This window comes from Brachypodium distachyon, chromosome 4 (assembly GCF_000005505.3).
Source record: "Brachypodium distachyon strain Bd21 chromosome 4, Brachypodium_distachyon_v3.0, whole genome shotgun sequence".
In the NCBI taxonomy this organism is placed as follows: Eukaryota; Viridiplantae; Streptophyta; class Magnoliopsida; order Poales; family Poaceae; genus Brachypodium; species Brachypodium distachyon.
In genome coordinates, this window is record NC_016134.3 from 14831750 (window position 1) to 14855479 (window position 23730).

The 23730-nt window shown below is 45.2% G+C and overlaps 1 protein-coding gene across 1 annotated transcript; it reads right to left on the minus strand.

Annotated features, from left to right (window-relative positions):
- Positions 1-18567: 18567 nt before the first annotated feature.
- Positions 18568-20253, minus strand: LOC112268641. Its single transcript, XM_024454552.1, has 4 exons — positions 20002-20253; positions 19651-19911; positions 19396-19569; positions 18568-19299 (listed from the first exon to the last, which is right to left on the minus strand). The coding sequence occupies exons 1-4, from the start codon at positions 20251-20253 to the stop codon at positions 18982-18984; spliced, it is 1005 nt and encodes a 334-aa protein (XP_024310320.1). The 3' UTR covers positions 18568-18981.
- Positions 20254-23730: the final 3477 nt, after the last annotated feature.

A 23730-nucleotide genomic window follows, 5' to 3' on the forward strand; every position in this document is an offset into this window, starting at 1 on the left:
CATTTTTACCTTTGAATTTTCCGTTGTTGTATCAGGTTACCAAGCATTCATGAAGCATGTTCAGGATATCTGTTGGATCTCGGCAGTAATATTATTATGACATGTGATTTTAAAAGTACTAAGGAAATGAGACCCAATGCAGGGTCCTGTAATTTTTTATTTTGTCGGAGATTGCACCGTTGGATCGTGACGAAATTTCACAAGCTTGCAGTAGACACAATTCCGCACAATCCCACCGAAGGGATCAGCGAAATACTTCTTGAGCCGGTGGGAAACATGCGAACAAGTCGGACGTTTGTGTTGTCCCGCACAGCTGTGAGAAATCCAAACAACGCTCGATGTTTTGCAATTTTTCGGAGATTGCACTGTTGGATTGCGACGAAATTTCACATTGTAGTGGCACACAAAATTTCGCACATTCTCACCGAAGGGATCGGTGAAATATTTCTTGAGGCAGCGGGGAACATGCGAACAATTTGGACGTTTGTGCCGTCTCGCAGGGTCGCGAGAAATTTCCTGGAGATTCCACTGTTGGATCGCGACGAAATTTTACAATGTTGTAGTAGACAAAAGTCCGCACAATCTCACCTAAGGGATCGTCGAAATAATGATTGGATCAACGGGAAACATGTGAACAATTCAGACATTCGTGCTATGATGCACGGCCGTGAGGAATCCGAACAACACTTAGTGTTTTGGAGTTGGCCGGATATTTCACCGTCGGATCGAGACGAAATTTCACACCATAATAGTAGACACAATTTCACACAATCTCACCGATAGGATTCTCGAAATAATACTTTAGGCTGCAGATAATTTGCGAGAGAGGAAGTAGGCAGGAGAAAGAAAAAAATTAGGCAAAAGGAGAGCGAAAGGAAATATAAGAAAAAACATAAAAAGACCATTCTACTCTTCTGAGTTTGGGAGGAGGTTGTATTGAATTAGGCCTCATAAATTATCCTAGTTTGTAGTTCTAACGGAGATTACTACACTTGCACAGAGGCTACTTTGTTGAGTCGCTGATGTCAACAATCAATGGTTCAAACTGGAGACGTACGTACACCTCTGAGCTCCAAAGTGGTAGAGTGCTTTAAAAGAACACGAGCTACAGAACAGAGCCCACATATCCGTGATATTTATATTAGTAGCTACCTGGCGTTACACAGAGAGGTTCATCTCTTCGTCTACGTAACATAATCAAGTAGCTGCTGCGAAGCTCTAGGTGTGTTGTTTTTTTCGAAAAGGGAAAAATTTTTCGGCCTCTGCATCAATTGATTCACACAGTCATATTTTATTACAAAGTTATAAGAGTCTTACAAATCACTGATTAGATTTCGTGGAAACAAAAATGAGCCACTGGAACAAGTTTAACATAACGAATCTATGCATCTAGAAGACGACTAGTACACCGCCAACCAGTCCGGCTGAAGATATCCCGATATACCATCTCCAGACGGTTGCATCTAATAGCCAAAGGTCCCCGCCGATGCGCAGGAAGTAGGAAGGACCAGAGTCGAATCCAGTGTTGTATGCTACGTTTGGGATGCATGGGGAAATATTGCCAGATCAGGATACGTGCCAATGGCAAATGAAGTGAACATTATTGTACAACATATCTGAAAAAAATCATACCAATGGAAAGCAACACTGCGCGAAAACACTAAGAAGAACAGACTACGTCAAGGCAAGGGTTGGATGAGGAGCCAGCTCGGATTGGCTCGGCTCGGTTCAACTCGTTAAGTTAATTAACGAGAGAGGCCGGAGGTAATATAGGCTTTCATTTTCAAATGTCTTGGTAACACATATACTCTTGCAGCATGCGAGGGATGCTCAAGTGCAGCAGAGACTGAATTGTTATCTTGATAATATAAGGTTGATACCAAATGCACCCTTAATTACACTGCCTAAGGCTAATTAATCCCTTTTAAAGCTACAAATTCATAACATGGTGGTGCAGCAGTTTCTAACTATGTACCGCGGTACTGCTCTACTATATATAGTTGCATAATGGAGAAAGTGGTGCCCGATCGGCCTGCAAACCGAAATAAATATAGTTTTGTATTTGCATGTGTTCTGTTCTGACACGGTAGGTCAAATTTTCACACAGATGATGTGATCACCTGCACTAATGATAAGTTTCGTTCCAACTAAGAGAGAGGCTATATCACTAAAATTATATGTTGCGTTACTTGAAGAACTATTGGGTGCTTAGATCCACTCTATTGTAGGCTTGGGAGGCACGAGGAAATATGGCTTACCCTGAACCCCTGCGTATCGTTGGACGTATGCTCATCGATCATATATTGTGTAACACAAGCTACACATTGCCTGATCGAGGTGGTTCTCAAGCAACACCAAGTGCGAGGAACGTGTGTCGGTCGTGCCGCCGCTCTAGCGGGGGTTTGTCATCAATTATCTCCGTATACACGACTCGGACGGAAGACCAGGACCCGGGAGCAATTTGTCTTGGACACCTCTGTATGCTTCTTTTTGGTCTTGGACACCTCTGCACTGGATGTGCTCCCATCCCGGAGGAGTTCAGTCGCACATACTGAAGCGAAGCATGCATCTGCGTACAGCCGTACAGTGCTGGTCTTCAAAAAGAGGAGAAATCTGTTAATCTAGGCAGGAAAGATCCTGTTACTGGACTTTTTATAAAAAAAGAGTGAACTCCATTTTTTACCCTCACTTTTCATTCTTGTGACACAATCTACCCAATTTAAGAGAATTTCTACAAATCTACCCAATTTAAGCAAACTTTGTGCCACTGATTACCCACTCTTATATTTTTTCCCCCAAATCTCATAATTTCTGAGAGACTGGGCCTACTTTTCAGACCGATCTGGACTTTGGGCACCCACAGGCTGGGTACAACGACGCCCTCCCGTAGTCCCGTCGACCTTTTTGGCCTTGCCGCTCCTCTCCTCTGCCGTCAGGATAAGACGCCGCGTAGACTTTTCTCACAGATCTAAGAAGGAAAGTAGCCATGGATGGAAGAGCTAATTTTTTAAAAATAATACGAATTATTTAATCATTATTGAAAATAACACACGTTTTAGAAAATTTCAAAAATAATAAGCCAAAGCCAATTAGGCCTAGTCGGCCTTGCCTAGGCCGACTGGAGGGTCGATTAGGCCCCAGTCGGCTTCGGCCAGGTCGACTAGGTGCTCGTCTTCCTCGCACGTACACGAAGCCACTGCTCGCCTGTTGATCTCCCTTTGATTCCCCTGGTCTCTACTCATTCTTTTCGCATTAACACATGAGAATTAATCTTCACTATTCCATGAACCAGTTCAGGCGCTAGGTCTCCCGTTTTCCTTCTTTAATGGCCACTTCCATTGACACGCACCGAATGCCGCCCGTCGACATCCGTCTCCCAATCTCCCTTCTCTGCCTATAAAAGGTGATTCCCAGCGCGTCACCGTGTGCCTCTGGCCTTCCTCTCTCATTATTCCATTGAGAGGTTGTCCCCTCAAGCTCTCTACATCTCGTGCCACGACTGTTTTCCTCTGACGTCCGTCGCCTCCATTGTTGAAGGGGAGCTTGCTCCGAAGCTCTGTTCCTCGATTCCTTTCACCTTTTTTGACAAGGTTTCACGAACAACCGTCGCCGTTGGCCGTGCCGTCCCCGACGTCATGCCGAAGCCGTGCCCAGAGCCCTGGCCGCGACGGGAGACCTATTGCGCCTGAACCGGTTCGTGGAGTAGTGGGAATTAATTCGCATGTGTTAATGCGAAGAGAATGAGTGGAGACCAGGGGAATCGAAGGGAGATCAATCGGCAAGCAGTGGCGTTCTGTTCCGTTCTGTTCCAGAACGTGCGAGGAAGACGAGCACCCAGTTGGCCTGGCCGAAACTGACTGGGGCCTAATCAGCCTGGGCGACGCCGACAAGGGCCCATCGGCCTGTGGGCTAGCAAGCCGGCCTCCAGTCGGCCTGGGCGAGGCCGAGTGGGCCTAATCAGCGTGGGCCAGGACGATTAGCTCCAGTCGGCCTCTAATCGGCCTGGCCCAGGCCGAGGGTGCATTATTTTTAAAATTTCTAAAATATGTTTTATTTTCAATAATGATTAAATAATTCATATTATTTAAAAAACATAGCGATGGAAGAAGCAAGGTGAGAGGATGCACGCATGGGAAGGAGAAAATCAAATAGAGAGGCTGGTCAGCTACACAACAACCTGCCAACCAAACTGGCAACCCTCGTCTGGCCGGCCAATGATGTGGATCGACGGCGAATACACCTTGATTTCCGTTCCAGCCTTACGCTTACAACTCACACGCAGCCACACATCGATCCCTCTCCTCCTGTAGGGTCCACTCAATGGTCATCGTCCGCCGTACACTCATCGCGAACCTGCTCTCATGCCCGCGGAATGGCCGGCCAGAGCGGCGACATCCGCCAGTCCGCGGCGCTCACGGCCGCCGTTCATCGTGTTGGAAGACGTCGACGTGGTCCGCCTGTGACTCGTGCAGTGCATGGCAGAAAACCATCACCTGCTGCTTCACTTCGTCTCTCAGAAATTGTGTGATTTGGGGAATAATACAAGAGGGGGTAATTACCGGCACAAGTTTTCTTAAATGGGGTACATTTGTAGAAATTCTCTTAAATGGGGTAGATTGTGTCAAAACAATAGAAAGAGGGGGTATAAAATGGAATTCACTCTAAAAAAAATCCAAATCCATGGAGTTCTGCCTCTAAATTGGAGTGCAAGGAGATTACATAGATTTTAAACTTGTAATTGCTGTTAAATTCTCAAATATAACCTTGAAAGAAGGTACTACTAATGACTGGCAACAGAAAATGTATAGCTATGGTAGTTGTTGCGATTTCCTCCGATTAACTTCTTGTGGCCTAAAACATTTCATGGATTAATTGAAGTACGAAAAATGAAAGTACATTTGAGGTTCTTTCAAATTTATAAATGACCATGGTATACTACTTTAGTATGTATGCATATGGTGGCATAATGGAGAAAATATGCATGAATAAATGATAAAATTAATGCATTCTCCAGCCACTGGACGGCATGCATTACTTACCGACGAGTAGCTGGTGCTATCAGAAGTATTATTTCTTATACATATTTTTTCCATGCTACCATAATGACCGGGTTCCACTATTAAGGATAAGGGACGAAAAGACAAACCAAGTGCATTGTATTATGGACATGGGATGCACCAGGAAATATGGCCTAGCTATACGAAAGTCTAGAACACACCGGGTGCATGCAGGCACATGTGTCGGCGACGTGACCAGATCATCCTCTTGTGCCGCAACAGTAGTAGCTATGCCACACACCTGACTGGGACCTAGACATCGTAGAAAGACGGTTGAGACTTGAGAGAGGAGCTTCCATGGCCGTCTTTGCTGCACCCAGCGACGAGGACACCAAGAAACGATGGAATCTGGCGATGACACTTCCGCAATACGTGGAACTCGCTGAATTAATGATGGTTGTGATGAAACAATCATGTTGAAAGGTACGGAGTAGAAGACAAAGTTGCACATAAAAATACGATCAGTGGCAGTGGGTGTACGGTACATTCAGAGTGGGAGTCCTGAAAAGCAAGTTAAACATTGGGAAAATATCATTGGAAAATCATCATACACACAGTATATATTTTTGTTTACGCTGGCCTCTTAAATTACATGGAATCTTGAAAGAGCGAAATCGAAGATTTTTAAGGGCAACAGTTTGAATCCAACAGCTAATTTATTCCGCGATTATTTATTCCACATGGTATTTACTGGTAGTTTAGTAAGAGTGTGTTGCCATGTTCTTTCTTCTAGTCACTTATCTTTTCTACCCTCTTTTTGTAGTACTCTATTTGTTATTATTTTTGCTATTTACATCAAATTATTTATCAAAAAAATCAAGATTTAGAACATATGGACAATTTCTTTGATGCGAGAGGAGCAATAAAAAAATGAATCTTCTTCCCGAATGCTCAGACATTCAGTGTACACATGCCATTTCTCTCGATAATTGTAATCCCTCCGTCCAACAAGAGATGTCTCAAATTTATCAAAATTTGGATGCATCTAGACATGACTTAGTGTATAGATGCATTCAAATTTAGTCAAAATTTTGAGACATCCTTTGTTGGACGGAGTAAATAGTAAGTTTTACAAACAACATGGAACAGAGCATTGCAAGGAATCAAATATTTTAGTAGCATTCCTTTCCCTTGTTTGTTTTACGAAAAATAAATCTCCGATGATGTGAGAGGACACACAAACTCTGAATCCTACAAGACTATAATAGTGACGTCGCTACACGCACTAATTCAGTAATCAGAGAACCAGAGTGTGATATGCCTAGATATGAATTTCAGCTTCGTTTTTCTGAAATCTGATGTTGTGTTGTTATTGGAAAAAAATCATTTTTTGTGCAGACTTACTGCAAATTTTCAAGTAAAATACGAAGAACTAAACAATCTCTGAATAAGTATGACTTTCCTAATTTGGAGCCCTGATGGGGAAGCTTTGAAGCCGGACAATAAAAATAGAATAATTTGTTGAGTCACTGATGTCATGGATGACGTCATTTCATCCACGGCACTACGATGTGCTGGTCCTTTGGTTACGACTCGGACGGTTGCCTCCTTAATAGTGTGTTAAAAAAAAGCTTTCGACAAAAAAAAACAGCGGTTCAAACCGAACACGTACAGCTCTAGGTAAGAGGTGCTTTGAATCAAAGAATTCGAGAGAGACATATGGGTGATATTTATATAAGTAGTATCTGGCGCTACGCAAAAAGGTTCATCTCTTCGCCCACGTGACATGATCGAGTTGCTGCTTCGCTCTAGGTGTGTTGTATCGTAGGCTTGAGATGCACGGGGAATTATCGCCGGAGCGCCAACACGTGGCAGCGGCAAATGAGTGTGAAAATTATGCATGTGGTCTGAATAGTGAGATCGCACCCAAACAAATCGTGCAGTTTCATAATTTTATAACTAAAATGACACCGATTCAATAATAAGTAGACCGCGTGTGCATTTACCTCTTATTGTTTTTGTCTTGCTTCGGGCTTCGGCATGTTGTACTGTTACTTTCTCTCGATAAATGATGAATCGAGGCGAAATCTTTACTCCGTGTCGAGAAAGAAAAAAAAACAGTAATTCAGTACCAGCCACGTACGCTATTTTAACTTGCTTCTTTAGATGGGGATGTTTAGCTCGCTTTTCCATGGCCATTTTGTCGAATGTAGTACAGAGAATGAGTATTCTACCAGGTCGAATGGAGTATTTAATCATAACGTGCATACTTAACGTGTGCAGAAAACCACGGAGTAATTATGTTCAACCTGGTAGCTAGGGCCATAAATAAGATAAAATGCAAAAGATGTGTTGTACATTTAATCCTACCTTAAGAAATGAAGGCATTGCTCGCTGCATTTCTTCTTAAATAAAAGTGCTCCAGAACAGCAGTCCATCACTATATATAGCACCGGTCCTTTTTTCCAGCTGCATAATCGATAATCCTCAAATCGAGCAAATGATGGTGAAACCATATGCAGCTGGTAGCTATCAGAGGTAACCTAGCAAAGTTGGAGCTAGACATGGGAGGCACCAAGGAATGCGTTGTATCTAATAGTCCCCTGCAGCACATGCTTCTAGACACTCTATGAGACTACAATGTGAGCCACCTCATTACAAAATAGTGCATTCTTGTAGCCATCTTATTATACATGCTAGCTATATGTTAGCTAAAAATGATATGGCAAAAGCTTATAACCAGCAGCAGGCTAAATTATTAATCTTGCTCTAACAGTACAACAGAGATGAGATAAGTAGGACTTGGAGGGGTAGTCAGATAAGTTGTATCAATATGAGTGTAATTACTATGATCTCATTTGAAGTTAGCATCGTTCAACATGTCGGGGAACGTTAAAATACTTTTTTTTATTAATTCTCTCACTTGACTCATCTCATTCCACACTGTTGCTTTCAAACCTTATGTGGACCTCGAACTATGTAAACTGTGCTATCATTTATGGAAGCATTTGGATCTCTGCTTTGAAAAAAAATACTTTTGTATCGCAAACACAAGTAATATACGTGTTCCAGAGATCTGGAAATGATGCTTGCAGAAATTGGTATGACAGTAGAATAAGTATTTTTTTTCTCCAAGAACTTATTTCTGGATGGAAGAGAAAATATATTATGGAGCAACATTGTCATTACTAGTTTGGACAAAAAATCCCACAAGATAGGAGAAAACATTGAACAACATATTAGAATTATTAATCACAAAAAAGAGTGTAGATAAATAACAAATGCAGCCTAGAATCATCTTCAGCATGTGGTTGACACTGCCAGCCTGACCCGCATCTAACTTCAAAATTTAGTCTACCTCATATGTGGGTCTATGCAATGGTTGAGATCATGTGGCGGATGCAATCACGGCATGCCCAAGCGGGGGAGAGACAGGTAGCCTGACCCCTGAGACATGGTCCAGTCAGGGATCCGTCGAACTGGTTACCAGCAGGGCCGTATTGAAGCAGTGACGATCGACCATCGCGAGACCGGATCGCCGGACCAAGGCTCTACCGGTCGCATGGACGTCGGCGGGAATCCAATTTCCCGTAGGCTGTATCCGAGACTTTGTTTGATTTTCTGACATTAAACCGTAAGAGATGCACGATTGAATTCGACGGTATATAGATATATATATTTCGAAAAGCAAGACACCAGAATGTGACCTTCGGGGTCGAAGACTGCTGACCACTCAAGAAAACCTTGGTCCTGTGGAGACTTGTTTGATTGATAACTCTCAATGTAAAAAAGAAGATCCATCCATTGGTTAATTCAAGAGCCATATTTCTTAGATTTGGGAGATCGATGTGTCTTTATCCACCCATCAATCTATTTTACAGAGCAGATCATGTGGGGTGTGTTTGGATTGCTTCTAATGTCTACTGAGCCAATTTTTTTGTCATGACCAAAAATTTGGTGTGTGTTTGGATGATGGCCAATGTTTTGGCATGTCAATGGTGTGCATTTTTTGTTGTCGACTGCAATGTTGTGCCTGGTTGGCATTTTGAACTCTCTCTATTGGTAGGAACATAGTTAGGGGCAGGTTTTTGTCCCGTAGTCAGTGACCGATTGCTGGCACTGGTCAGCGGGTTCCCTGCCCATCATAGTCGTTTCCCATTTTCTCCCCTATTTCCGACTTTGTATTTCCATTATTTCTATAATGGAAAAGGGAAAAATCCCAAGTGTAAAAAGTTCATTTTGTTTGTCAAAGTTGGTCAATTCACAGGCTAGCAAAACCTTACAAATATTTTGGCAACCAAATTTTTGATAGGGCTAGGCTAGGCTCAAACCAAACAGGTCCGTGATCTCTGAGCTGCGCATGATTGTGCACGTGCAACTCCAATACATTATCTGCATTAGGTAATTCAGGCTCTTAACGTACGAGGCAGATCCTCAGCATGTCGCTCGAGTGCCAGTGGCGGCGCGCACAAAGAAGTGGCGGCGGCAGCCGCGTGGTCACGATTGGGAGGACGATGCGGACACTCCCGAGAGGAGAACACTCCGCCAGACTAATGCCTGTGTATGCAATGCATACCCAGGCTTCTTGGCTAATACTTTATTACTACCGGTACTCTTATCACTACTTAGTATACATGTGTATGATAGTAGTGTACTAGTATAATGTTAGCTGCCCTTTCCAATTCCAACCGCATGGTTCATCAACATCTTGTCTCGTGTCAACATGGCTTACTTTTAGGACACTGCCTTACAGATAGGAGTAATTAAGTTTGATTATTGGTGAGATTTTGATAATGATTTTTCATATTCATGTGTCTATCCATTCGATGGTGTACCTACGTGTAGTGTCAGAGTCTAAATATGAGTGCAACTGATGAATTGAGTCGAAACCAAATACGACTAAAATTGTCGGTCCATCATGTATACGCCTGCCACCGTGTCCTCGCCTACTACACTTACTCTCTCGTCGACTAGTTTTTGTCAGAGAAAAAAAACCTTTGCATACCCGTATTTGAAATCCTGGCTCCGCCCCTGCACCACCACGGTGCAGTCAAGATGGGAAGCGAGGGCGGCGGCCGGCGGCGTGTGTACGTGACCGCTCGTAAAAATTCTTCACGTTCTTTCTAGCTGAAGACACACTTGATAATTGTAGCAGGATCCACGGTCACACTCTTTGATGACTGGTTACCCTATTTGTTGGCAAGCGAGGGCGGCGGTCGGCGGCGTGCGTACGTGACCGCTCGTAAAAATTCTTCACGTTCTTTCTAGTTGAAGGCACGCACTTGATAATTGTAGCAGGATCCACGGTCACACTCTTTGATGACTGGTTACCCTATTTGTTACTTGTTGCGCGCGTGCAATGAGCGTATTCATTCAAGTATTGTGTGTCCTCCGTGCATTGCTCATCAACCCACATGAATGTTGTAACGTAGTTATTGCTAAAGTAGGGTCTACTAAGATAAAACTTTGTTTGCCTTAAAACACATATGTCGAAATAAATAACACGTGCGTGGCAGGCAGGGCATACGTCCTCTCATATATGGCTAACGCAGCTGGTAAGATGTTTGACAAATTCGGTCATATGAATTACTGTCTACTGTCTAGTTGTGTTGTATCATAGGCTTAGGAAGCGTCGGGGAATATGGCCAATCATCGTGACAACTACAAGACAGATCACAGATGCCAGGAAAAACTATGCATAGAAGAGGTTTGTGGCCAAGCCAAACCAAGGATGGCGGCTTATTGGCTGTCAAAATGGTACGTCCTATTTGTGAACTTGGCAATAATCATGAGATAATCAAGATTATTGCCATGCTTTTTTGCGTGGAGAAGAGACGAGCTACTTTCACATACGGAGTGGCACAAGATTTATGGGTAGACGAAGAGAACTTGATGCTGTAGTCCTCACGTTGTACATTAATGGCGCAAAACAGAGAAAATGACGCGACATCGTGCATTCATGGGAATCTTATGCCTTTTTCAGTCATATGGATCATATGTTTGGAGACACACATGGACACTTATATCACCGTGTTCACTTTCAGTTTTTAGTAGTCTCGCGTCGATGCTCAGACAAGGTCCAAATTTTCCGCGTTCAATATACGGAGTACATCGTAGCTTGTCAGTGAAGCTCTTCATCCTGTGCGGAGTTTTTCTTTTTTGTAGAATTTCCCGGTTCCATAATCTGCAACTCCACACTGGATAGGTTACGGAAATAGTTCTCCTGTAAGCTGATTCTTTTAGATTCTGGTGGAACCGATGATCCTAAAAATCGAGCAAACGATGGTGAAATGTAGGTGTGTTGGTGATTATGGCTAGCCAAATAAAGTTGGAGCTAGACATGGGAGGCATCATGGAATGTGTCGAAACTCCTTTGAATCTGGTCACGAGGACTGAATATGCATGACAGAGGTGACACGCTCATTGTGGTCATTCCGAATCTCCCGTGACATGAGCTTCGGAAAAAAAAACAGTTTTGTAGTCTCTTTTGTTAAAACGACAATGTTTTATTAACTCTGATGCGGCTTGGTTTTCTTCTCTGCTGGTCTCTAACTTAATATGGAACTCAGACTATGTAAATTATGACATGGGAGCACTAAAATGCTGATAAAACCCAGTTTGGAAAGAAAGACAGTTTGTGATCCAATCATAGCAATATGAGCACTGAAATGCTGAGGAAACCCAGTTTGGAAAGAAATACAGTTTGTGATCCGATCATAGCAATATGTACAAATGACTATATAAAATAGTTGAATTCTTGATGAGTGCCAACTCATGTGTCCGGGAAGCACGAGGAAGTTTCGGCGCCGCATATGCTACAACCATTTTATTGCATTCCATCAATACTATAATGGTTCCCCGTGTCATTGTGAGCCTATTGGTTGCAGAGTGGTCGGAATGTATCATCCCGTATGGAGTATGGACGATGCCAATATTTTCCTTCATCGAAAAATGTCCAAAAACTTCACTGAACGAGAATCGGCGGACCTCCAATTTACCGGTAGATCTATCTGTTGTAGCCGGTGCCCATACTTTTATTTCGATGTTTAAATGTACATCTAAACAGAAGTCCCACCTAAGAAAAACTAACCCAAGAGATGTATTTTTTGATCACGGACGGAGGACCGAACAAATTCAAGGTCATACAAAAAATTTGATGCAAAAATTGGAAGTAGTCCATACATATTAATATTGTATATGATACTAAACCTAATCAGTTAGTACAATCAAAATTGAAGTAGGGTTCAACTGCTGACCGCTGTCCCGAGGACTCGCCGATCGTGGCCTGAGGCCTGAGCCGTGGCGTCCCACCGTCTCTCTCCGCCCCGCCTCCAAGCTCCGGTCTTCTCCGTCGGTTACTCTGACTCCCTGCTCCGTTGGCCGGCGCTCGCTACTTCCTTAACCATAATCCCTAGTGCCGCCAAGCTCCAGAGAAGCAGAGGCGTCGCGTCCTGGACGGTTGGAGTTGGGCGAACTTTTTTTTTCAGGGGTTGGAGTTGGACGACTTTTTTTTTTTGAGAATTGGAGTTGGACGACTGGACGAGGCGACGAATCAATCCCGAACGCAGAAGCCAGGCCCCACGCAGCATTCCTAGGCCCAAGAATCCACTAGACAGCCCAATAGCCAATGGGCGAAGATTGCGGCTTCAACCCGAGTTACCTTTTCTTTCCTTAATTCACCCAAACAGCAGACCTGTCGCCCTACCGAGAGCTCCGCACATGTGTTTGATGCAGAAATCGATGAAGTGTACAGTACTAGGGTCAAGATTTGCACACTAATAATTAAGTTCAACCAGGTAGGGTCATAAATAAAGATAAAATGCAACAGAAGTGCTGCTTCAGACCATCACCAAATTTATTTATTTATAAAGAAAAGACAATCGATTGTCATTTGATTATTAGAAGGAAGAGTTCATATTTACAAGACAACTAAAAACAGAAAAAGGCTCACGGAGGCAACAAGTGTTGACCCCGCGGGTCACCCGCTCTCCCATCTTCGGGGTCGATGGAGCTCGCAAGACCCCTAAGGAGGATCTCCTCAAAAATCAAACGGACAACCTGCAAAGCCGGCAGGCCCACCTTCCTGAAGGTGCGCCTATTGCGCTCTTTTCACATGCCCCACATGGAGTAGACAAGAATGTCACTAATCCGCTTCTTCTCTGACTTTGAACGGCCAAGGATGATAGCATCCAAAAAGCATTAACGGAGTCGACCGTGGTGGTTGCCATGGGGATCGTGATGTTCAACCAGGCGCACAGCAAACCCTAGATCGATTTCGTAAATGGGCAGTCCCGACAAAGATGGACGACCGTCTCCGGCTGCAGAAAGTAAAGACGGCAAATCGGCTGATGCGGCCAGCCTCTGAAGGCCAAGTTGTCGGCGGTGAGGATCTTGCCGTGGAGGACAAGCCATGCGAAGTTGAGGACGATCGATATGTCCTGCATGTGCAGTTGGAGGAAAAATGCAACAGAAGTGCTGCTCCAGACCATCACCAATTCACCATACATAGCACTGTTTTTTCCTCCAACTGCACAATGCAGGACATATCGATCATCCTCAAATCGAGCAAATGATGGTGAAACTGCACAGCTGGCAGCCATTGCTAACCAAGCAAAGTTGGAGCTAGACATGGGAGGCACCAAGGAATGCCTTGTAACACATTCCACAGGATTTAGGTAACAGAGGAAAATCTGGAAACAACTTAAACATGATCCTTCTTCTTATGCTGACTCGTAGAGGTGCGAAAATAATGCTGCAGTGGACATGACATTAATCGGATTAGGGGTCCTAGTCAGTTAGTAGCTATGAATCTGAGTGTAACTATGATCTCTTTTGAAGTTAGTACACTGTTCGAAATGTCGACTCATCTTGTTCTTGCCGCTCTCAAACCTTATATCGGCCTCGAACTATATAATTATGCTATCATTTATGGAATCATTTGAATGATTTGTATCATGGTAACCATAATCTCTGTTTGGATTGAAAAAAAGATACCTTGTGATTTTTTTTTGAGGTTATACCTTGTGATTTCAAGTCATAGCATATCTGCATTTGCGCATGTTAATTTGTATCGCAAACACAAGTACTTTACTTGTTCTAGAGATCTGGAAATGCTCCTTGCAGACATTGGTATGCCGGTAGAATTAAGTTCTTTTTTCAAGAACTTGATTCTGGAAGAATGAGAAATATATTATATATGGAGCAACATTATCCTAGTTTGGACTTTGGACAAAAAGTTTAACAAGACAGGAGAAAATGTTGAACTCAATTATCATCATTAATCAGATAAAGGCATCTGGATAAAATATCACAAATGGAGGTAGAATCATCTTCGGAAAAGGGTGAGGGTTATCCTCCTTTTCGAAAAAAAGAAGACTTTTTTTACCTCATATGTATGAGCAGCTGTCGGATACCCTAGCTACCAAATTTCAGACGTTTGCAGAGCAGAAGGGCCAATTGACACTAAATTATTAAATTATTGAACTTATATTGAAAGTATTTCAAAATTTAGGGTTTTTTATCCATTAATCTATGTCTATGTGGCGGTGGGGACTATGATAAAATTATGACGGCAGATTCAGATACGCAGCGTTTAATAGTAGTGTTCTAATAAACAAATTTAATTAGGATGGTTCGAGGGCCAGCATATCAGCACTATATATACCGCTAGTTGTTTCTCCGATTACACGAGGGAGGCAGTCCACAAAATGGAGCAAATTAAACACCGGTGAACTGGTTAGAAATAAATGTCCTGAGCTGGACTTGAAAAGCACCGGGAAACATTCTGCACCTTCTACGGATGAAGGCCCTATTTGCCAGAGTCGGGAGCCCATCTCTTTGGAAACACATCCTACGCGAGCTGAGCCATGAGCTCGCAGTCGGTCATGGCGACGAACTGTGCATCGTCCTTCGTGTAGGACTCATCCACTCACGGTGAGTGCAAGAATGCAACGAGGAATGCTTGGTTGGACCGTAAATTCTCTAGTGAATAGTGTGCATGCATTGCATTGCAGGGTAATCACATTTTTATATGATCAGCAGAAGCATGTCAGTCTGATGTCCCCTCTATGTCAATAAATAAACATAATATGTAGGTCAATAAATAAACTCCCTGCAAAAAAATAAAAATAAACAAACAGAATGGAACATAATATGTTGGTCCTTTGTTAAATGAAAATACGGAGTAAATTCAGATGGGCCAAATAGAAGTACTAATGATTCCACTAAGTCCGCCACTGTTGGATATGCATTAGTTTCCATTGACTTCACAGAAGTCAATCTGATCACGTTTATGCCCTGCAGTTGCGAAGTGAAGAAGAATGAAGGAGGCGAGTTGCCGCAGTGGTGGGATAATATTTCTTCTGATAAGTTACTCTGTTTTAGTAACTCTTTACTCAGTTCTAGTTTAAAAAAAAAGTTTACTCAGTTCTTTCTCCTCTGTCAGTCTCAAACTTAATATGGACTGGCTCAAACTATGTAAATTATGTTATTTGGTGCTACCGACGGAAGCATATGAATCTGTTAACGTAGACCACGTTTCGAAAAAGGAAATGACAGCGCGCTTGTGATTTGGGGTCATAGAACATCTGCATAGGTGCAACAAATTAATACAGCCTCTAATATCGTCTTCAGCATGTACGTGCCCGACGTCTGTGCTTCATAGTTTAGAATAAATCTATCTTCATGTATAAAATCTTCTTTAACCTTGTACACAGTATATTATTACTCCCTCTGTCCCACGTCACATGACTAAAATTTGTTCAATATGAATTTATCTATACATAAAAGACGTCTGGATACGTGTGGAGTGAGTATTTGACAGCATTGCAAAGATGTTGCATTTTACATGTACTGTATAAAATTTCCCACATTACGTACGATGTGTACGACAGGAGTGGAGGACACCGCGGTGTATTCAAGATGGGAGCGAGGTGTTGTCGCGTGCACGCAAGCGATTGCGGCGTCTCGATCGGGAATCCGATACGTGACCGTGTTGGTCACAAACAAAGATGAGCAGACCTCCCGTGCACATATATAAGCAAACCACCAACAATTAACGCTTTACGTTCCAGCACGTGAGCAGGCCGGCCGAGGCATATATATATATTAGTGATAGATCCGTGCGTTGCTACGAAACAACAGAAAATTATATCAGAACATCAAATTAATTGCCTCAGGCTCATCCCATCGTCGTCCAAGTCCCGTGTGGAGCCACCGGCGCGCACGAGCCGGTGAAGGCGGCGGTCGGGGCCCGCGACGGATCCGCGGGTCTGCAGCCGCCTTCCTCACATGGACGACGTCGACACGCACGAGCTGGTGGAGGCGACCAAGAGCGGCGGCGGGCGCCGACGAGATCCCAAGGGATAGTAATTACTGTGCCCGCGCGTTGTTACGGGTCAATAAAATCACAAACTGTTTATTTTCATTTTCTGTATAGGCAACTCATGGCGCTGTCGAGATCGGTATGCGGGTGTGATGGCATCGGTTGTAAGATGAAATAGAAAAAATCGTAAAAAAAACTAGAGGAAAAAAAATAACGAGCAGTGACATATTGGTTGTAATTTTAAAATAACAAGTAGTGGCATATTGGTTTTAATTTCAACGAAGTTAACCTACGACGACCGCAACAACCGTACCATCACCACCAACTCCAATTTAATTTAATAGATAGGATATAGCTGACCGACATGGATCATCCAGCGAGCAAGCGCTCAAAAGCCGCGGTGCCCGTGCTGCCGCCGGACGACGTCACGTGGGAGATCCTGCTCCGTTTGCCGGTCAAGTCCTTGTGCCGCTTCCGGGCCACTTGCCGGTCCTGGCGCTCCCTCCTCTCCGACCCAGCCTTCATCAGGGAGTACGCTTTCCAACGTCCGGGTTTCGTCCTCGCCGTCTCCTCCGCGGACGGCGACCGCATCAACATCGTCCATCAGTGCCAGAGCCCCGAGGGCGCCGCCGCCGGCTTGTCGTTGCATCCCGGCCCGCTCTACCTCTTTGAGTCGGCCAACAACCGCGTCCACGTGGTCAGCCCGGACGCCGGCGCCATGTCCGCCTTGCCCGTGGACGAGCTCGACGGGCCGACGACGCAGGCCTGGGCAGGAGACGAGGACACGGCGTCCTACACGCTCGGCCGGGCCAGCCAGCGCAAGGTGCTCCGCGTCTTGACGTACACGCAACAGCGAGGAACGCTGCGAGCAGCTGTGCCACGTGCTCACCCTCAGTGACTCGGCGGGGCGCTGGAGGCCGAGCCCGGCGCCGCCGTTCTGCGTCACGACCTACCTTGGCCAGGCCCAGAGTGTCGCCATCCACAGCGTCGTCGTCCGAGGGGTCGTCTACTTCCTGCCGGACGAGTACCACCCGACCTTTGACTTCGATCCGGATCCTCCTCCCGACTTCGACGCCAACCGCGTGGCTTCGTTCGACCTGGAGACGGAGGACTGGATGCCGGCGACGATCCCGGGGCCGCGCCCGATCGACACCGACCGTGACACATGCCTACTCTTCAAATTAGCAGAGCTAAACAGCAGCCTGATTGTTTTCCATCAAGATCGTACACACCGCACCGTACTGGACTTGTGGTTCATGGAAGACCTGGAGGAGGAGGGCGTTTGGGTCAAGAAACATAGCATACAGGTGGAATGGCTGATGCCGTATCCTGATAGCAGGTCTTGGTTCGATCAAAAGGCCAAGCACTTGGATGGGAGCAAGCTCTTGAGGGTATTGGACGATGGCAGAATGGTCTTTTCCTACCGTGGGAATCGGTACAGTCAAGAGCACGACTACCGGCTGCGGATTTATGATCCGAGAACCAAGAAGGCTTGTTTAGATTGGGTGCAGCATGGAGTTAGTAACGTTCTCGGTGCATACGGAGCAGCCTTGTTGTGCTTGTCCGGAACATCAACAACATGACCGTTTGAAGTATAATTATCCAGGAATCCATGCTTAAGCAACACATCCCTTCCCTCTTTCTCTAGTATGTAATTGCCATCCTTTGGTGTGAGTCTTTTCAATACACCTTTTGGTGCACCCCTTTCTTCTCAGTTTCGTTTACATCTCAACTTCTAACATGCTATCAGCACTTGCTTTTACTAAGACATGGCTGAAGTTCACAGCAGCGCCGTGCGTGTCACCACCTGAGCCCAATTGGCCATCGCTGCACCTGCAACAATATGACCAACCAGTCGTTTCCTAACGGTTCCATACCGACCAAATTACAGCATTGGTGAAATCAAAATGACAAAATAGAAACTATGGAGTAATGTTTTTACTAACAACATTTGCATAACTAAGTAATTCCTAACATTCAAGAAGACATGACCAATAACTAGATCGATCGGAGTCCAGTGCATAACAGAATGTCTAACCAAAAGTACTCAAGTTAATTTTCTATGGAAAGAGTCATATTATGAACGTAGCAAAACGCAGAAGATAAAATAACATGTTTCTTACAAAGAACCTACAAGCCAAGCAGAAAAACTCCAGGCCCAGGCAAACAACTGAACCAAGCTACCACGCTAAGTTACATAAACTCTTGATGTCAAATAAATTTTATAGGACAGGTATATACTCCCAGTAGTGAGACAGAATATCAAGTGGATAGGGCCACGAAAGCGCTTGATGAGCTTGTGAGTAAAGGGCCACACGATCTTGTAAACAGGCGGCAGCAACGAAAATATTAAGGTCAGTTGATATTCAGCATGATATTCAACTACGAGGATGGAAATTGCTTAATTTGACAATTTATGACCTTCAGAAATTAAGTAACACAAGATCAGATCAGTAATTCCTAGAAGGTTAATTTGACAACCAATATTGTTGTTGTGCTGCCTTTCTAATTTGCTTTAGGGATATCATATATCTTACTAATTTTCATCAAGCTACTTCAGGTAGTTTCTTTCTTCCGAAGATCTACCAACAGGTATAAACCCTGAGGTCATGTATATTCAAAGGCAGAAAAAAGTCAGCATACCTTACAACTCCGTCCCAACTACAAGTTGGCAAAGGCCTCCGAGTGGAATGACCAGCACATGGCATCATCAGACTTAGTTAGGACTATCTGGCCCTTGTCCACAGCTTCTTTGAGAAGACCCGGCATATTCAATGGAAAAGGATTCGGAGAAACCAGAAACATCTTATGGAGGTTGATGGCTTGGCTGAACAAAAAGTTCACTAGCTGCATCTCCAAGTTGTTCCAAGTCAAGTTTGTGATCTTTACTATTTCAAGGTTTTCTAATCCAACCGCTGGCCGATTCTTGACCAAGTTAGGAGAATCATCCACCCCCTGCACATCGCTGATGGTTGAAAGCTGCACTCACAAATTGTGTTTACCCATTACAACGACATGATAACAATTAACGAACGTTGTACAGAAAAAAACATATAGCTAGTGTTAAATATTAACCTGTACAAAGATCTTCTTTAGATTAGGACACTGACAATTTCTGAGAAAGGTAAAAATGCTATCAAGGTCGACGGGTTGCTTATCATCAATTACCAACTGTAGTTCGGTCAACATCTGAAAGTTAACCTTGGCCAATTGAGGAAGTCTTCCATCATTGAGCAGCAAAGATATAGCCTAAGGAGCAGGGTTCAAAAACAGCTTGTAAGATAACTGATGTACAAACAAGATAAAACAATCTAATACAAATATGCTGACCTGAAGTGTGTTGCTGCATATGGTTAGGGCAGTGAGTTTGGAAGTTTTCCCTATGGTGTTATCAAACCATTCAGTGGAAATTAGGCAACAGATCGTGGTTCTGTAGTCGAGGTACATATAAAGGTCAGTAAAGGCATCACCCTGAAGATAGAATGATGCATTGCCGCCTTTGAAGTGGAAGGAGCGGATGCTAGAAATCGCCATTGCATCCACTTTGAGAACTCTGCTACAATCCATGATAGTAAGGCTTCTCACATTGGGCTATTCGGCAGTGACAGTGATATGGGCGAGGTTATTGCAGTTACACAGGTCCAAAGCATGGAGACAGGGACACAGGGCAACAACTTTCACCAAAATTGTGTCGTTGACGCGAACAGAATGAAGGTTCATGACCTTGAGGTTGTTGAAGGGCTGGGCTCCCACGTGGTTGAAGTCGGAGACAATTATACCACAGAGTGAGACGCGCACCAGAAGGTTGCTTGCCTCTACGAAGTTGAAATTGAGTTTTGTGATCAATGCAGGTCGGCGCACCTCAATGTTGAGGTCCCTCACATTGCATTTGGCGATGTATTGAAGGCAGTCGGTGAAGAGCTTGTCAGTCATCCTACTTGTCTCGACTATTAGGGAGAAATGGTGGAGGGGATGCCCTTGTCGGCCTTGCAGCAACTTATGCAGTTTCCCCGGTGAAATAGGGGCACCAGTGCGGAGGTGGTACCGAACAGAGGTGGGATGTTGACCATCCTGCCAACGGCTGACCCAGAGGTCCTGACACCCTCACGAGAGTCCGGCCATGCGGATAGCCGCCTTGAGCGGAAGGAAAGTGAGGATTTGCAGCTTCATATCATCCTGAAGCTTCGAGATGAGGTCATCAGTGGCTGCATCATGGCCGTCCCTTCGCTTCGGTTGCCCTCTTCATCTCCCTGCGGACTCTCCAAGCTTGCGTCGCCATCAGGTTCGAGCTCCGTTAGAATCTATTGTACCAAATTCAATACACAAAAACATATGTTAAGTGCATATATCAATCTCAGTCTGTAGTTGAAGGAAATTTAGGACAACAAATCTGTCATGCAAACACAAATATTAACGACACAAAAAGGAGAGAACAACAGTCAGCATGCACTCTAAAGCAAACAGTTAAATATTTCTGCGACAAAAACTTGACCAACAAACGGCAGATTGAGCTTCAAATGTTCAATTGGTCGATCAGTCAGTGTGGACAATGTACTGTATAAGATTTCACCAGCCCCAAAAAAGCGACTAGACAACAAAGATAAAACAAATGAAAAGGAGAAAGAGGCTGCTGCTTTTTTCCATTATATATAGACAGTGTATATAAAAGAACTACTTCCTCCATCCCGAATTAAGTGACGTGGATTTGTATAGATTCTTATAACAAATACTAGTCACTTATTTCCGGACGGAGGGAGTATATAAGACGGAAAAGAAACAAAGGTGACAAGCGATTGCCCATCCATTGTCCAAATTCACCCAGCAAAACAATAGACTGGAAATGTGTTTAGACTTCAGATAGGCGACCCTACACTACAAACAAGAAAATCTTGAGAAGCATATCAATCAAGAGGGAACATTAGTAGAAGGCATATTGAGTCATACCAGTTCAGACTGCTGCATGACCGGCACTGTTCCTGGGGCATTTGGATCACTGCACCAAACAGAAATATGAGGAGAAGAGTCATGTTTTGACACGTTTGATAACATATTATTTATTTTTTTCAGTTCTTTGCGGGCATTGATACATGCTTCATAGTCCGTCGGAGTATAATTTTTGAGAATAGACCAAGTCACGATGCTTGAGTTTCAGATGCTTACGAACCACACGACAAGGCAGAAAAATTCCGAATCCTCACCTCCCGGTCGAGTCGACCTGATGCGGCCGCGCCAATGAAGACGGCCTCCGTCGCGGGCTGCGGTGGGTGTCCCCTTCGTCCCAGTGCGCCCGCTTGGACGGCGACGCCGGCGAGGGAGACATCGACCTTCGCGCGGCTTCGTCTGAGCGCGGCCGCAGCCCCGGGCGTCTTCTAGGGCTCGTCACGTCGACTGGCGGGTCGACCTCCGTGGGGTTGGTGACGCGCTCGGGCAGGGAGTTAACGAGCAGGGGAGGCGGCACGTACCCCAGCGCGCTCCGGCGTTCGCGCGGCGCACGATCGTCGGCCGAGCCTTCGGCGAGGCGGTGGGGGCAGGGATTGCCGGGCGGAGAAGGGTGAGGAAGCGGAACATCCTCCGGCGATGCGCTTCCGCGCGGCGCGTGGTCGTCGTCCGACATTGGAAGCCGAAGCCGACGCTCCTTAGGGATTTGGAGGTTACGGAGTACTAGGGCAGGACGGCGAGGTTTAGGGGAGAACTGGAGAAGCGATGGGAACAGGCAAGACAAAGAGAAATGGAGGGAGGGAAGGGGGCTGGCCGGCTGGCAAGAGGACGCCGGTGGTGGGCCTGTTGTGATAAAGCCCAGAATGAAGATATATGGACATACACGAGGCCCTTTTATGAGAAAGCCCAGGAGCGATACTACAGAGTACACACAATGATCGGGCTAATTCTAAAAAAAAAAAAAAACAACACACACACACAATGATCGGGCTATCTTGCCAAGTGTTTTTATTCTTTTCAAACTTGCTATCCTCTCCTATCCAAATTAATTATCATAATTTTAGTCAGATTTGGTCTAGATACATAGGCATGTAGACGCGTTCCGATGTGTTGGTTTGCTCATTTTGAAAAAAAAGTTGCGAGAATTAATTTTGGTTCGGAGGAATATTATTCTTTTAGCTTTAAAAAATTTAGATGCCTTTTCCTTGTTACCACTCAGGTAACAAGTTTTGCCAAAATACGACCACAATTGGGTTCTAGCAGGGCAAAATACAACTACCGGCGGATGTCAAACTTATTCGTCAAGTAGTTGTCAGTTATTTTGGTATTTTGGAATTATTCCCTGTCGTTTGAAAAGAAAGAACGGGAAATTATCTCCTCGACCCTAACCTACGACTGCTCCCTCATGTCTCCTCTTCCTAGCCATGCGGCAGCGTCCCCACCCACCGCGCGGCACGAACGTGGGCTCCTTCCCTCAGGTGTGCCATCACCGGTTGGCCCTCACCCGCTCTGACCCCCACCAGCCCTCGGCTCCCCCCTTCCCGCAACACTCGCCACCGCAGAGCATGCCGACGGGCTTAGCCACTATGCCAGCAGCCGGCGGATCCCCCACGACTACACAGCAGTGCACCGCCTCAACACCCCCCCTCTCCCTCTCGACGACCGCCACCAGCAGCAAGCACTGCTCTCCTCTGCTCTGACGTCCTCGATCGGCTCTCCTGTGCTCATGGGTCCTCCTGTTGGGGAACACGGTATGCTACGCTAGCACAAAATAAAATTTTCTACCGCTTCCGCCCGGATCAATGCTGTAGATAATGGATCACGAGATTACCACTAGACGCGCAGACCCGTAGCGGAAGTAGAGTCGATGTAGCGCGTCGATGCCGAGTAGTCGAATAGCCTGCTCCTCCTCGCCGATCCCACGAACAGTTCGTCCAAGCGCCGCAGGTGCAGCGCCTCCGAGGTATCCACACGTACAGGGAGGAACTCCGTGCGGCGGACTGCTAGATCCGATCGCAAGGCTTTGGGCGTGGAGGTGCGACGGCCGAGTCTAACTCGCGTCTGAACTGGGGTTAACCCTAGACGGGTTGGTCTCCTCCACTTATATAGACGTCCCTAGTGGGCTCAACACTTGAGGCCCATTAGGAGTCCAAGCCTGATACGAGTTGGATCCGATCCAACTCGGTTCCCACCCCTTAAGCGTGTGACCCTTCAGGTTCGCGGTCAGTCGGCCACGACTACGAGCTCGGACTGCGGGCCCGAGTAACACCTTGCTCGTCCACTGGCACCGACTCAAGTCGATAGTTGGTAGCGGCGCCTAGCAGCACGTGCCAACTCCCGAGTAACCACAAGGTATATTGACGAACCATACAATGTGTCATATGCAACATTCCTTTTGCCTCGCGATATGTGTGTCGAGCTCAAGGCGAGTGCGTGTCATCCTTGTGGATAGCTCGAGTCTCTTCTCGTTCC

Coding starts and splice junctions, on each gene's coding strand:
- LOC112268641 (XM_024454552.1), bottom strand. CDS start 20,253: ATGACTGACAAGCTCTTCACCGACTGCCTTCAATACATCGCCAAATGC. Junction 19,912..20,001: donor GCGTCAACGACACAATTTTG/GTGAAAGTTGTT, acceptor ACTGCCGAATAG/CCCAATGTGAGAAGCCTTAC. Junction 19,300..19,395: donor TAAAGAAGATCTTTGTACAG/GTTAATATTTAA, acceptor TTGTGAGTGCAG/CTTTCAACCATCAGCGATGT.